The 15,470-nt window shown below is 49.0% G+C and overlaps 1 protein-coding gene across 4 annotated transcripts in view; it reads right to left on the bottom strand.

Annotated features, from left to right (window-relative positions):
• Nucleotides 1-5,925: 5,925 nt before the first annotated feature.
• Nucleotides 5,926-15,470, bottom strand: part of Vrk3 (VRK serine/threonine kinase 3) — a 33,774-nt gene continuing 24,229 nt past the window's right edge. For 3 of the 4 annotated variants that reach the window (XM_038313612.2, XM_038313614.2, XM_038313613.2), the window contains 6 exons: nucleotides 14,757-14,849; nucleotides 13,645-13,777; nucleotides 12,535-12,655; nucleotides 9,907-9,965; nucleotides 6,823-6,982; nucleotides 5,926-6,216 (listed from right to left, as the gene is read on the bottom strand). In XM_038313612.2, coding sequence (XP_038169540.1) covers nucleotides 6,834-6,982; nucleotides 9,907-9,965; nucleotides 12,535-12,655; nucleotides 13,645-13,777; nucleotides 14,757-14,849 — 555 coding nt within the window. In that variant the 3' untranslated portion in view covers nucleotides 5,926-6,216; nucleotides 6,823-6,833. The remainder of the gene's footprint in view (nucleotides 6,217-6,822; nucleotides 6,983-9,906; nucleotides 9,966-12,534; nucleotides 12,656-13,644; nucleotides 13,778-14,756; nucleotides 14,850-15,470) is intronic. The other variant, XM_038313615.2, reaches the window with a different exon arrangement.

Here is a 15,470-nt window from a genome sequence, read left to right as displayed (position 1 = left end):
GAATAGCTAGTGCTTTTAACCTCTAAGCCATCTCTCCAGCCTGAGGATTTATTTTTTATTTCACTAACACTTCCATATAATAGTATATCACCAAAGCACTGAGGGCTGGGTGGTGACACATGCCTTTAATCCCAGCACTTGGGAGGCAGAGGCAGGAGGATCTCAGTGAGTTCGAGGCCAACCTGGTCTACAGAGTGAATTCCAGGACAGTCAGAGCTACAGAGGGACCCTGTCTCAAAAAGCAACGAAGGAAGGAAGGAAGGAAGGAAGGAAGGAAGGAAGGAAGGAAGGAAGGAAGGAAGAGAAGAATGGAAAAATGAATACTAGTTCTCTGGTAGGTGGTACAACCTTGCGCATGTGACAGGTGGGCTTTGAGACTGAAAAGCTGGGCCTACTTTCAGTTTGCTCCTACTTCATGCTAGGGTTCAAGATGTGAGCTCTCAGCTTCCTGATCCCGCTGTCATGTCTGCTGCTTGTTGCCATGCTGTCCCCACCATTGTGGACTCAAATTCTCTAGAGCCATAAACACAAATGAACTCGCCTCTAAATTGTCCTCATCATGGGTGAGGTCCTTGTGCTCACAGATAAACACCAAGAGAACCAGGAGGTTAAGCACAGAGGGTTGTCCCTTCAGAGGGAGGGATGTGTAACCTACTACCTGCTTAGAAGGCTGGGAGCAGATGTAGTCAGCAGCCTGGTGGCCTCTGCGCTCTCTGTGGCTGTGATCTCACAGATCCTCTCCCAGACCCTTATCACAAGTACGCAATCTCCAGAGCTTATTTTTATGGAAGGTGTCACATTTAGCCAATCTGTAGCACAAAAGAGTTTCGATCTGGTCATGTCTGGAATTTTATGGTGCATAATGAGTTAATTATCACCAGGAAATTTTCACCAAATCGTGCTGTGCTTAAATATTCCTAAAATAAACTGCTCAGGGTCAGACGTGCAAAGTCTGAACCAGCAGTGGCTACTGAGTCGTGCTGCACCAAGCTGCTGCCTTGCCTCCTGAGGGTCATTCCTCTGCTGGCCACAGTCGCTGCAGAGACTCCCACAGTCCCGAGTGTTGCATCCCAGCAACGGGACAGTGCCTAGAACAATGTGTGTGCGCGCGCGCGTGTGCAAGAGAGTGCAGGTGCTTATGCAGGCCAGGGAGGGGACCAGGTCTCCGGGAGCTGGGTACAGATACTTGTGAGCAATGAGCCTGCAAAGGCACTATACACTTTTTTTTTGATTTTTTTTCCAGTTTATTTATTTTTTATTAAAAATTGCCATCTCCTCCCCTCCTCCTCCCCTTCCCTCCCCTCCCCTCCACCCATACTCCCACTCCCTCCCTCTCCAGGCCAAAGAGCCATCAGGGTTCTCTACACTATGTTGAGTCCAAGGTCCTCCCAACTCCCTCCAGGTCCAGGAAGGTGAGCAACCAAACTGACAAGGCTCACACAGAGCCCGTACATGTCGTAGAGACCAAGCCCATCTCCATTGTCCTTGGCTCCTCGGTCAGCCTCCACCATCAGCCACTTTCAGAGAGTCCGATTTGGTCGCATGTTCCATCAGTCCCATTCCAAGTGGACTTGGTGGTCTCCCATTAGTTCTGTCCTGCCGTCTCAGTGGGTGAACGCATCCCTCATGGTTCTGACTTTCTTTCTCATGATCTCTCTCCTTCTGCTCCTCATCAGAACTTTGGGCACTATACACTCTTAAGTGCTGGGCCCTCTCTCCAGCCTTGAGGTAAGAATTTTGAAAAAGAGGCAAATAGAAACCTTGGAAACAAAAGTTCAAAACATAAAATCTTGGGAGGCTGAGGTAGAAGGGCTGCTCTGAGTTCCAGGCCATTCTATGCTGCACACACGGACCATGCCTCAAAAGAAAATATAAACAAACCCTCCAGTTTAGTGACTCAGAATGGACTAGTCAAGTAGAAGGAATATCAGAGTATGAAGACATGTCCGATTAAATATCACATGCAGACAAAGAAACACAAGAATTTTCCAGGTATGTCGATTCACACCTCCCATCCTACTACGGTTATGAGCTCAGCCTGGTCTACATAGCAAGTTCCAGGACAGTTAGTAATACATAGTGAGATCCTGTCTTACCCCTCCCAAGCAAACAAACAAAAACCAAAACTGGATTCTGTTTTTTTTTTTTCTTCCCAAGACAGGGTTTCTCTGTGTAGCTCTGGTTGTCCCAGAACTCACTCTGTAGACCAGGCTGGCCTTGAACTCAGAGATCTGCCTGCCTCTGCCTCCCGAGTGCTGGGATTAAAGACGTGAGCCATCACCTCCCAGCTCAAAAGTGGATTCTGAATAGAACACAGAATCCCCAGGCACTGTTAGAAAGATCAGAGTGCAGTAGATTCCAGCTCTCCTCACACAGAGCAGCTATCCAGAAACCAAAGGCAAAGCTGAGCAGAACACTCCACACCAGCGGAGATGTAAAAAATGATACTTTTATCCACTGTTGGTGGAATTGTAAAGTTGGGAAGCAACTAGGCAAACCAGGAAATGACTAACAAATCCTTACACAGTGAAGGATACAAAGTCATCATGCCAGGAGATTCCCACAATGCATGTTTATTGCAACACTAGTCACAATTTGCTAAATTGTGAAATCAGCCAGATGCATAAATAAAGAAAATGCGGGCCACAGTAGGCAGAGGGAAGATCTCTGTGAGTTCAAGGCCAGCCTGATCTACAGAGCGACTTCCAAAACAGCCAGGACTGCTGTCTGTCTGTCTCTCTCTCTCTCTCTCTCTCTCTCTCTCTCTCTCTCTCTCTCTCTCTCTCACACACACACACACACCTCACTGGAGTATTATTCATCCATGAATATGAATGAAATCACAGCTTCATTGCAGAAGAATACTTGGAACAGAAAGATACCATGTTAAGAAAAAAAGCCAGACACAGAGAGACAGATACATACATTCTCTCAAGTGAGGGACTGTTATGTATTGGAACGCAGACTCAAGGCAGGGAAAGTGAAAAGAGAGTGAGCAGGGGTAGTAGAAGGAGCATGATCAATGCATAGCAGGTGGATGAAAATGTCCCGATTAGTTTATCCCTAAAAAAAGGTCAAAAGCGGGGCTGGAGAGCTTGCTCAGAGGTTAAGAGCACTGGCTGTTCTTCCAGAGGTTCCTGAGTTTAATTCTCAGCAATCACATTGTGGCTTACTAGCATCTATAATGAGATCTGGTGCCTTCTTCTGCAGAATACTGTATATATAATGTCTTTAAAAAACAAAAAAAGGTCAAAAGGAACAAGCTTACTTCATGTTCTTCTGTACTTCTGTCCCTCCCTCTCCCTCCCTCCCTCCCTCCCTTTCCCTCCCTCCCTCCCTCTCCCTCCCTCCCTCCCTCCCTATCTTTAGTGATGTGGAATGTACCCAGGGCTTCATAGACACTAGGCAGGTGTCTACCGTGAGCTACACCCCCAGCTTGTCCCCTCTTTTCTTTTTACACCCCTTTTCTTTCTTTTTAAAATGTTTTCTACTTCCTGAGTCTTAAGGAGCTTCTCTTAGTTCTTGTGTCTTAACAAGAACAAGCAAGCAGACTGCACAGCAAGCAGACTTCACAGCAAGCAGATCACACAGCAAGCAGACCACACAGCAAGCACTCGGCATGCATGCCTGTGCAGCACACCAAGGCAGATACCCAGGATGAATACAATGAGAAAGCTAGCAGGGTATCAGACCCTTCTCTGTGTTTCTTGGTCTACCTTGTTCATTCCACAGGACAGACTGCAGTCGCTGTGAAGGAGCCAGAAGAAACCCTTCTTCCTCAATTGTCTACACGGTGTACATGGTCTTTGGTCGTGGTGATGGAAAGTCAACTAGTACACCACATGGTTTTCTCTCCAACATGCTCCTGCCACTGTGATGAGTGCCCCCTCCCCCCACAGTGAGGGGTTAGGGCTGAGGCTCGGGGTTCGAGCCTTGTCTCGAATCCCCCAGTGAAGAGAGCAGGAAATAACTCAGGAGTTGAAAGTGCTTCTGCTCTTGTAGAGAACCCAAGTTTGGTTCCTAGCACCCACACTGGACTCCTCAAAACCCCCTGGGACGCCAGTTCCAGGGGATCTGATCTTTGCTGGTATATGCATTCACACATAATATCCATATTGACACACATATACACAATAAAATAAACCTGAAGAAATAATGGGTGGAATGGCAGATGTACAGGTGTGTTTCAGCTCCAAGAACTGCACCCAGGGGAGCAAAAAGAAAGCCTTCTCAGATCAGAGAGGGACCGAGGAAATATTTCTGCTCTATCTTTGAGCTAGACTTTTTCTATCTGAGGGTAAAGAAAGAAACATACACTTTCTGATGTGTAACTCAAGAAAAAAGAAACAAGCACACACTTTCCTGATGGTAACCTTCTCTTTTACTTCAATTTAAATAATCACTTTCTTGACAGTTTCTCCACAGTTACATCTCTTTACATAGTCACAGCTCTTTACTGCCTCCCTCCCATCACCCATCTCTCCGTCTACCTCCCGCGTCCACACAGCCACAGCTCCAGTTGCATCTATTCTGTTACTCTCAACACGGCCATGCCTCTCATGTCGCCTCCTCCCTCACACTTGTCTCTGCCCACTTAGCTACACCCCTTACTAAGCGCATGCGCGTGTACACACACACACACACACACACACACACACACACACACACACACCTCTGCTCAGCGCTTTACACAGCAGTTCTCTGCACAGCTCCACATACCTCCTCTCTCAGCCAAACTCTGGACAATTATGTTACGTTTTTGGGGCCCGACCCATTCTCACAACACAAGATAAATCACAATTTTTCTCAGGCCAGGGAGGTCACATTGACCGGCCAGCGAGTAACACTTGGCCGTGCACAAAGCTCTTTCCTAGACAGAAAGTGACATTGAAATTTAGGACTTACACAATAAAAGGCTGAAGCTTGAGGTTGGGAGTATGTGCACCAAGTCCATTGCTGAGAAAGTTATGTCTTCTTAAGTTGCTTCAAGCTCTGACCTTGAATTAGCAATAAACACCTGGGGAAATGACCTCATGTATTTGTCTCTAGGGGCAACCAGTTTGCTTTGAGTTTGCTCTGAAGTCTAAAATTAGTTGTCTTAGTAACAGAGAATACTATTACTTTCCTATGTCAGTCTGAGTAATGTCAAATATCCTAGTGTTATTTCTACTCATCAAAAATCACCTTCGTGCCCTTCCACAGCTGTATGTGTCCACAGTGGATGGAGTTTATACGTGAGATAAACACACAGGGAGCGGGAAACCACCCACAGCTGTTGTCAGGGAAGGAATGCGGCAGAACCTGAGATATGAGAGCCAGAAGCAACAGGTCATTTACAGCCTGTAACTCCATGGCTTCGCCAATTGGGGCTCCCCATCAGTCCTAGTCTGGTGGGTCAACCTGCTGATCACTGGTTGCAGAAGGCTGCTGAGGATGAAAACAGGTGTGGAAGGAGTACACACAGACTGGTAGGGCCAGGCAGTAGTGGCGCAGGCCTTTAAACCCAGCCCTCAGGAGGCAGAGGCAGGCAGACTTCTGAGTCTATAAAGTGAGTTCCAGAAAAGCTGGAGCCATTCTACAGAGAAACCGTCTGGCAGGACGGAGCAGTAGGCAGATGGATGGAAGACACGAAGATGAGGGATGAGAGCAAGTGTGGACGGATGAAAAGAAAGCTGCAGGGTGTGAAGGTGGCGAGATGAAGGTGTAACACTGGCTGGATGGGCGACTGACTTCATGAAAGTAGGAATGAGCAAGCTGGAAGGTTTGTTTGATTGATATTTTTTTGCTATGCTAAGGCAGCTCTTAGCCCCTGGGGCTTCATGTATGTACTATCACTCTGACCAGCTAGAATCACTAAGGAAAAGATGGAGTGGCTGGGTGAACAGAAAAGATTCTCCCTGAACTGTGAACACTGGATGCTCCAGGTGTTGATTAAAAAGTTTATTATGGAATCACAGGAATGCCCGTGGCAGGAGGGCCCTACGGAGTGGCCACTGCTGCCACCAGCACCCAGTCACCTCCGTCCACAACTGCGGAGGGATGAGGACATTTCACATTATGGGAGATGACTCAGGTCCTCCGACACTGAGGGGGCTGATTTCTATGTCCTAAGGGAGCGGCGAGAATGCACATTCAAAGGGTTCTTTCAGGAGCGAATGAGATCAAACAGCTAAGCCACACTACTTCATGTTTGAGTTCAACTGCAAGTCAGAATCCCTGTAAAATAATAAACATGGTTGCAAGGAATGTTCGGGTTTTGAGCCCCTCCTTCCTGCCACACTTCTGGGAGGTAATGGAGGTGCACCAACAACACGAGGGCCTGCAATGTGGAGGCAGGTGGTCCGAGACCAACACAACTCAAAGTCAGTCGCCCTGTGGATGGGAGGGCAGGACTGGGTGGGAAGGTGAGATGAGGTAAATGTGACTGGCATCAAGGATTCCAGGATGATGAGGGAGGCTCTGGGTTCCATTCCCACATGCCTAAATTGGGCATGGTGGCACTGGGCACCCCAGTACTCGAGTAGGATGAGAGCTCAAGGTCACCCTCAGCTACATAAAGTTTGGGCATGGCCTGAGCTTCCTGAGACACTGTCTCAAACACACAAAGAGCAAGAGTGGGCAGGTGTACAGCGTCACTCGGGTGCCCTCAGAATTGTTTGGTTACCACAGATCATCTAGCTGAGTTCCATCTATCTTGCTTCCTCCTGAACTAATTTCAGGAGCCAATGGAGAATCCAAGGGCCTACCAGGAGCTGGGTCTGCGACAAACAGTCCTTCACAGGTCTGGTTGGGGGTGAGGGGTTAAGACAACAGCCTCCTCACCTGGATTCCACCTAAGGCACCATCTGGAGGTCCAGGGGGTCATAGGGTGACACCCGCAGATCCTTCAGCAGGGCTTCTAGATTATTCCTCAGCATGGCATAAGGCGGCTTCTCCTCGTAATTGAGGGCCATCACCACCTTCAGGTACTCCTGCAGGGTCTCTGTGATCAAGATACCCAAAAGCCCAGGAGAGGGCTGAGAGGTGGCATCCCCAGTTCCCTGTGCTCAGTGCCACTTACAGCCCTTATGTCTGCTGTCCGTGTGTGGGAAGCATGGGTGGAATGATGATCACCAGAGTGCTCACCAGTCAGAGCCAGCAGCTGTCACGTGGGGCCAGTCTCCACCCCATCCCCTTCCCACCACATCCTGGAGAGGAAAGCCTATGTGCACCCCTAACATGGGCCTGCAGGCTCCAGCTGAGGCCAGATGGAAATGTGAGCACAGTGCACACAGGAGCCACAGAGCAGAGAAGCAGAGGGGCATTTCCGTGACCAGCAGAAACTGCAGGTGCGTCCTATGTGCAAAGAAGTGTTCTTTTAAAAAGGTTTCAACCACTGGAAAAGAGAAACAACATTTAGCTCATGGCAGCACAAAATGAGGTATGCCACACTGCAGGGAACCATGGAGCTGGCCTGACCTCGCTGCCTTGAGAGGCATGGGTCACAGATTGTTCAGGAGAGAGTCCATGGTTCCTGGGGTACTGTGTGCTTTTCAGTTCCTGAGAGTCAAGGCACTCCCTCAGACAGTGAAGCATTCAGGCTGCTTTGTGTTTCTCTGTATGTTCCCTTAGCAGTCAAGGAAGCATGGAAGCTTGACAGGACAATTGGTCTTAGACATTAATTAAGCTCTGTGTGGCTTGTCAGTAACATTGTATCCTGTTAACTACAGTGTATCCATCCTGGAAATTGCCACTATATTGTTTCTGATAAGAGTATACAAAGTCTGATTGCTCTCAATAAAATCCAGTCTTGCTATGGCCCTTCCAACCCAAGCTTGGTGTAATTTCTCGCCAGCCATATCAGGTAACCTTGGTCCTGTAAGTAGGTGTAGGCGCTTACATCACACAGGTTAGAAGAAAAGGGCTCTTTTTTAATTTGAAAAAAAAAAAAAAGTCTATAAAGAGTCTTACTCTGTAGCCCAGGCTGGCCTGGAACTCACTATGTAGCACTATGTAACAGAGGCTGGTCTCCAGTTCCTGACAATCCTATTGCCTTGGGCTCTTGAGTGCTGGGGAAACATTTTTATTATTGTTGTTTTGATTTTTTTGAGACAGAGTCTATGTAGCCTTGGCTGACCTAGAACTCATTATGTAGACCAGGTTGACTCAGAACTCACAGAGTTTTGTTTTATTTGTTTTTTTGTTTTTGTTTTGTTTTGGTAAGAGAGGGTTTCTCTGCTTGTGTAGTCCTAGCTGTCTTGGAACTCCCTCCGTAGACCAGACTGGCCTTGAATTCACTGGGACCTGCCTGCCTCCTGAGTGCTGGGATTAAAGGCATGCAGTGAATACTCTTAACCACCAAGCCATCTCTACTCCCCTTCTTTTAACTTCTAGTGTTCATCCACCAAACTGATTTCATGACTTCAAAGCCACACCTCAATTTTCAGTCTTCCGTGTGCATGCATGGAAATATGTCCATGTAGGTGTGTGTGCGCCATGCCTGGAGAGGTCAGAGAACCAGAGTGTTGGGTCTCATCTCCCACCTTATTTGAAGCAGTGCCTCGTGGTGTGCTGCTGTGTACACAGGGCAGCTACCTGATCATGAACTTCAGGACTTCTACTTCTGCCTTCTGTCTCGAGATGGGAATATTGGCTTATAGAAATATGGACTGCACCTGGCTTCATGTAGGCTAAGAGGATTTGAACTCAGGCCTCGCACTTACATGTTAAGCACTTAGCCCACACTGAGCCACCTTCCCAGACTATAATTCAGTTTTAAAGTCAAAGATATTATGGACTTTTTAATTGCAAAACAAAAACAAAAACAAAAAAAAAAACCCTTACCAAATCCTATAAAATGGCTGGAGGCATACACCTTTGGTCTCAGTATTTGAGGCAGGTAAATACAGGTTAGAGCCTGTCTCAAACAACAAAATCCTACAAATTTTAATGTAAGAAACCTCCACAATCTACCTGTGTCAAGCAAGGAAGACAAGAAACCCAATCCCGGTAATACAGTTATATATAAAAAATGATAAGGCCTGCCAGGCAGTGGGGGTGCACGCCTTTACTCCCAGCACTCAGGGGGCAGGGCAAGTGGATCTCTGTGAGTCTGAGGCCAGCCTGGTCTACAGAGTGCATTCCAGGACAGCCAGGGTTATACAGAAAAGCCCTGTCTCACAAACCAAAACCAAAACAAGACACCAAAAAAAAAAAAAATCCAAAAACAAAACCAAAACAAAAACTACAGTCATCAATATGGCTTAGTGGGTGAAGACACTTGCCACCAAGGCCGAGTTTGAGCCTCAGGAAAGAGAGCACTGAAGTTGTCTTCTTACCTCCACACCCAGGCTGTGACACACACACACACACACACACACACACACACACAAAATAAAAGTAAAAATAAAGAAATAAAATTAAAAACAAACAAGAAACTGTATGTGTATCCAGGCATGGTGCTTGCCTGTAATCTCAGAACTCTGGAGGTGGAGGAAGGAGGAGCATGATTTCAAGACAAGCCTAGGGTACACAGTGAGTTTGAGGCCAGTCTAGGTTAGTATAGAAGACCCTATATCAAATTAAATAAACAAAATGTATAAAGCTCAATTAAAAGTAAAAGAAAAACTTATGTATAAAGGTTGGGGATATGGCTCAGTGGTGAGCATTTGCCTGGCATGCACCAGCCCTGGATTCCATTCCCAGCTTCAAAACAACCCAAGAATTGTGTGTGTGTGTGTGTGTGTGTGTGTGTGTGCTCAGTTACTGCTGGAGACATTACACATTTTCACGTTTTCTGTTTGTTTCCTACAAGAGGTACACATAGTGCACATGTAATTGGGGAAACTCAAAGAAGAAAAACACAGTAGGTAAAGAAAGGCAGCCATGTGGCCTGCCTGCCCGTCATCTCCAGGACATAGGACATACCTGAGACCCTGTTCCGGCGGCCACACAGTCCCATGAGAAGCTCGGGGCTGCCCAGATACCTTCAGGGGAGAAGCACATGGGGAAGGAAAGTGATGTGTCCTTAGGGTGAAGAGTCCTTAGCCAGGCGGTAGTGGCGCATGCTTTTAATCCCAGTACTCAGGAGGCAGAGGCAGGCGGATCTTTGTGAGTTCAAGGCCAGCCTGGTCTACGAGAGCTAGTTCCAGGACAGGCTCCAAAGCCGCAGAGAAACCCTGTCTCGAAAAACAAAACAAAACAGATGAGGTGTCCTCTATACATACACATACACATATACAGCATGCACAAATGTGTATGTGCACAAACATACCCAACGCCCACACTTCTCAAGTGTGGTATTTATGTATTTATATCTTAACAGATTTGCCATGAGAACTCAATAAATGGACCCAGAACCACAGTGATGTGGGATGGCCTTCTGTATGCTATGAATATGTTTTATTACCATTGGTTAATAGATAAGGTGATTTGGCCAGTAGCCAGGCTGAATAGAGTCAGGTGGGAAACCCAAGCAAAGATACAGGGAAAAGAAGGCACAGTCTGGGAGGTGCCAGCAGCCGCAGGAGTAAGATGCCAGAGCATCACCAGTAAGGGTAGGTGGTGACACAGATGAACAGAAATGGGTTAAGCTGTAAGGAGTTAATAGTGAGCCTGAGCTGAGAGTCCAGCAGTCTGTAATTAGCAGTCAGCTCAGAGTTCATGTGTGTGAGCCGGTGGGCAGGAGAGAAACCTTCAGCCACACCACAGCTCTGGATGGCAGTGCTGAGTGTGGAAAGCCAGGGGCCCAGTTCCCAAAACCTCTGCTCACAGTAGCTCCCTCAACCAGCTAACGTGCAACTTCACAGTACCATTAAAGTTTTAGTGCTTTGAGGCATAATGTTGTGTGGCCCAGGCTGGCCTTTAATTCACTCCTCCTGCCTCTACCTCCTCACGTTGGGATTACAGGTGTTAGGCAGACACTGTACTGAGCTACCCCAGGCATAGGAATCTGCATGTCTGGTGACTGTGTGAGATCACAGGTGAACACCCAATTCCACAAGACTGGATTAGTTGTTAAAGATACCTTCAGTAGGATCATAATATGAAATATTTTAATATGTGAGGATGGACCACACACGCAAACACACCCCATTTAGGAAAGCCTCCCCAAGTCCCTACCCCACGGGTTCTCTATCTAGACTCCAGGCTGGCTTCCACCATTCACCTCCTCTCCCGCCTCCAGTCAAGCTTCCTCAAGGCCACCCTCCTGCGTCTTAGTTCCTACCATGCTCCTTCCTGGCTATGGCTAATTCAGGCCTCCTACTCTGTGACTCTGTAAGGTCCCTATGGTCTCTCTCTGACCAGCCCCAGCCCTACCCCTCCGTGCTCACAGCCTGCCTGCCTGTGACTTCCCAGTGCAGAGTACAGGAACACGGTGCCCACCAGCAGCCCCTGTGGCCCGGTCTCCTCCATCATATCTGCCCTGTCCCACAGGCCTCATTGCCACTCACTGCTTTCTGCAACCTGGGAAGAGGGTGTCTCCTTCCCTCACTGCTCCAGGCCACCACCCTTACCTGCTGACTGCTTCTTGCTGCATCACCTTTATGTCCACACTCAAGCCCAGGCTGGCTCACACAGTGCTCCTTACTGCACATGGCACCACTAGATCTGACACCCACAGTGTGTTTTCCGTGGCCGGATTCATGCTAGAGAGTCAAGGCTCTCCACGAGACACAAGCCAGCACCCCTGCTAGAGCTGCACTGTTTGCAGGCCTCCTGGTCTGTCCCTAATCCAAGCTGCAGGAGCATCTCACTACCTGCCACTCCTGGCCTTTTAGCCTTTGGGCCACCTGCTCACTCCACTGGGCTCCATTTCAAAAGGAAACTATTCTCCTGCTGCGGAAACAGCACCACATGTTGTGGTTGAACAGGAGAGTTAGTGGCACATGCTGTGGGGGAACAACAACCAAGGAGTCATAGTATCCCAAGAACAGGAAGCAAAGCAGCTTGGGGGTGTTCCCTGGGTGCTCCCTCTTTTCTCAGAGATCTCATCCTCCAAAGGCCCCACTGAGAATCCTAGAGACAGCCTAGAGGCTTGATCTCCGTCTGGCAGCCTGTGAAGTCATCCTGGATGGTCGCAGGACCTGCTGCCATCCAGTCTGGACAGATCCAGGACCTCCAGGGAATCCCCAGGGCCGGTGTCTAACTAGTCCTGGGGCGTGGAAGCAGGGTGCCTAGGGGTGCATGCTATATGAATGAGTTGCGGTGTCTTGCATGCAACGAGTATGAAGCTTGTGCAGAGTAAACTCCCCTCCTAACCCATCACAGCTCGTGACTTGGGTGCTATGCAGCAGTCCATGGTGGGGAACTCGGGGCTCACAAAGTCAAAGTACTAATCCAGTGCCCAGAAGAGTGGAGCCAGAAGCCAACCGTGGGTGGCATGGCCATAGAGCCCACACTCTCTTCTGTTAGAATATACCTCAAAGACTTTACTTGAGGCTGCAGAGGGCTGTGGCTCTTCCCATCCCTCAGCTTCTTGCTGGGATCTGAATTCCTCCCCTCCCTGAACAGGTGCCTGGGCTAGGACTGGGTGCTGGAGACCCTTATACTCACTTCTGCTTCTGCCTAGTGATCTCCTCGGTGTTGGGAAGGCAGTTTGTCCATGGCAGTGACCCATAAAGCCACTTGAGCATACAGTAGCCCAAGGTCTGGAGGTCACTACGGCGAGAGGGCCCTGGGGAAAAAAGGGAGAGGTGGTGGCTCAGTCTGGATGCTCCTCCTCTTCCGTGTCTATCCCTAACCTTCCATCAACCAGTCATGAAGACTGCCTTAGCCGTCATGCTCAGTGCCCACTCTCTTATCCTCCCGTGACTCTCACATACTGCATTACCTGTCCCAATTACTCTACCGAGTCATCTTTTGTTAAAACACTTAATCCAATGAGCTCTGAGGGCCTGTGTACCAGGCCTGGCCTCCCAAACAGACTGGAGTTCATTTCCCATCCAGTTAAGTGGGAAAAGATTGCAGCATGGAGCTACCTCATCACAGAGACAGAACAGGGCAGACACCACAGCACGAGGCAGGACGTTCCTTTGGCCTTCTAAGTCCCTGCTGAGACAGCTGTGTGCTAAGTGCAGCAGCAGCAGCTTCCCCTGCTGCCCTGGTGCAGTACAGGCACCGCACCAGTCCTGCTCAGAGACTCGTCTGATGAAAGCAGATGTTGACGGTCATGACACTGAGATTCAAGAAAGGGGATGGAGAATCCGCCTAGGGCAGTCACCCCTCCTGCACACTTCCCATGGATAACCAGGTCCTTCTAGTTCAATGCTGAACTCTCATGATACCATACAGATCTCATGCCCAGTAATGGATGGCCCCACTTCTCCACCTGCATTCCTAGGTGACCCTATGGCAAGCACGCATTACCTCTGGAAGTACGACAAAGCTGCCTACCTTTGTCCTAAATCCCATATCCCCACTGCTCCAAGGACACCATCCAGTTCTCCTTGGTGCTGATGGGGACAAATCTTCACATGGCCAGGATATTGCTTATATTCCTAGTCTCCATCATGGCACCTTTTCTGACCCTTTATTTCTGGTGTCTCCTGCCTAAGACTGAAAATGCACGGAGCTGCCCAGGAAGAGGAGCGCGTCATGGTGTTGAGCCCCTCACTGCATCCCTTGTGTATGTCCACACTAATGACCTCCAGGTCCCCCCCTCACCGCATCCCCTGTGAATGTCCACACTAATGAACTCCAGGTCCCCCTCGTGGGGGCTCTTGCTGCCTTCTTTGTAGGTCACATGTCTGCCACCCGGGCAGTAGCGGAAGGTGAAGCCATAGCCCATCAGGGCCACCTGTGGACAAAGAGACACACAGACTTGAGGTTAGGACTACAGCCTTGGTGGTAGACTCTGCGGGCACAGATGCTGTGTCAGCAGCCGTCTAGAGCCTTGACAGCATTGAAGGGGAGGTGCGGCTGCCTATTGGTGCAGTAGGAGGCATAAACTCAGCTGCATCCGTACTTTGGACCTCAGGTGAGAATGAACATCATGGTGGACCAAGTAGTGGGGACTTCTCACCTCACAGGGGCTGGAGATCAGGGAGAGCAATGGAGGGGAAGCAAGGACAAGTCAAAATTTATCCTTGAAAGGCATGCTCCTGGAGCCCCACTCCTGATTTCCAAAGTATGGCTCCATCAGTAAATAAGTCTAGTCTAGTGTGGAGTCAGAGCCCTTTGATGCAGGCACTCACAAACCCAACTCTGGGAACTGAGCTTAACACCCAAGCTGCTTTGTGCAAGAGACTTTGCCGGGACTTCCAGCATTCCACCCACCTCAGCCTCTAAAGTACCACCAGCACACCAGCCTCTGGAGAGATGCTTCATTCCCAAATTGTAACACTGACTGTTTGGAGACGGTCTCACATAGGCCAGGCTGACCCAGAACTCCGTATGTGGTTGAGGGTGAGTCAACTTTTTGTTGTTGTAGCTGTTTGAGATAGGGTCTCTACATAGCCCTGGCTGTACTGGAACTCATCACATAGATTAGGCTGTCCTTGAATTTACCGAGATAACTTGCCTCTACCTCCCAACTGCTGGGATTAAAGGCATGCACTACTACACCTGGCTTTGAGTGACTGAATTCCCGATCCTCCTGTATTCACCTCCCTGAATGCTGAGAAGGACAGTTGAGTGGCAACATGCTCGATGTATCTGGTCTCAGAGATGGAACCCCAAGGCTCTATGCACACTGTGCAAGTACTCTACCAATGAAGGGGTGTTCATGCGTGTGCGTGTATGCATGCGTGTGTGTGTTGGAGCGGTCTGGCTCTTACCTGGCTTAGGTCCTTGGGATTCACAAAGACATTCTCGGCCGTCAGGTTCCCATGAACATACTCGTTTTCATGGATAAACTCCAGAGCGTCCAGCTGGAGGGAGAAGAGGCCGAGATGGATGACTGACAGGTGGCAGGACTGACGGAGCCATGACAAACAGGAAAGGAGCAACACTAGCACCAGGGACACCAGACTGTGGACTGAGGGGATCCTACCAAGTTCTAGGGCAGCATGCGGCAGTTCACCGGGTTAGCATACCTGGTCATGGCTCAAGTCAGACATTCTAAAGAATCCAGCGTTAGCCATCTGGGTGTCAGTCACATCCTGCTTCCGTCTCCAGAGCCCTTCTTGGCCCTGGGGTCACTTGTTCTTCTATAATCTCTCCTTCCCCTGGCTGGGATGTTTTGCAATCCCCATCCTCACTTGAGCCTTCATCCTGCCTCAAGTTTCCTTGCTCCAACTCAACCCCACATGCGCTTATGGCGGGTTCTTTCTGCCTACATCTGTCCAGCTTTCTTGTCTCCATTGCCCTCAGCACCCCCAGCTCCTCACCTGGCATTCGAACTGTGTGTGATGGACTTGCTGGCTGTCTTCTGCACACACTGAACCTCCCCAACACTATAGATGATGCTTAGGACTATCACACTTCATTCGAATAGCACATCGCTCCCTGTGGTTGCTTACATCTCTCCAGCTATTGTGATTCTGCGCTCC

The sequence above is a fragment of the Arvicola amphibius genome, chromosome 12, assembly GCF_903992535.2.
Source record: "Arvicola amphibius chromosome 12, mArvAmp1.2, whole genome shotgun sequence".
NCBI lineage: Eukaryota > Metazoa > Chordata > Mammalia > Rodentia > Cricetidae > Arvicola > Arvicola amphibius.
This window is presented reverse-complemented; position numbering and strand designations above follow the sequence as displayed.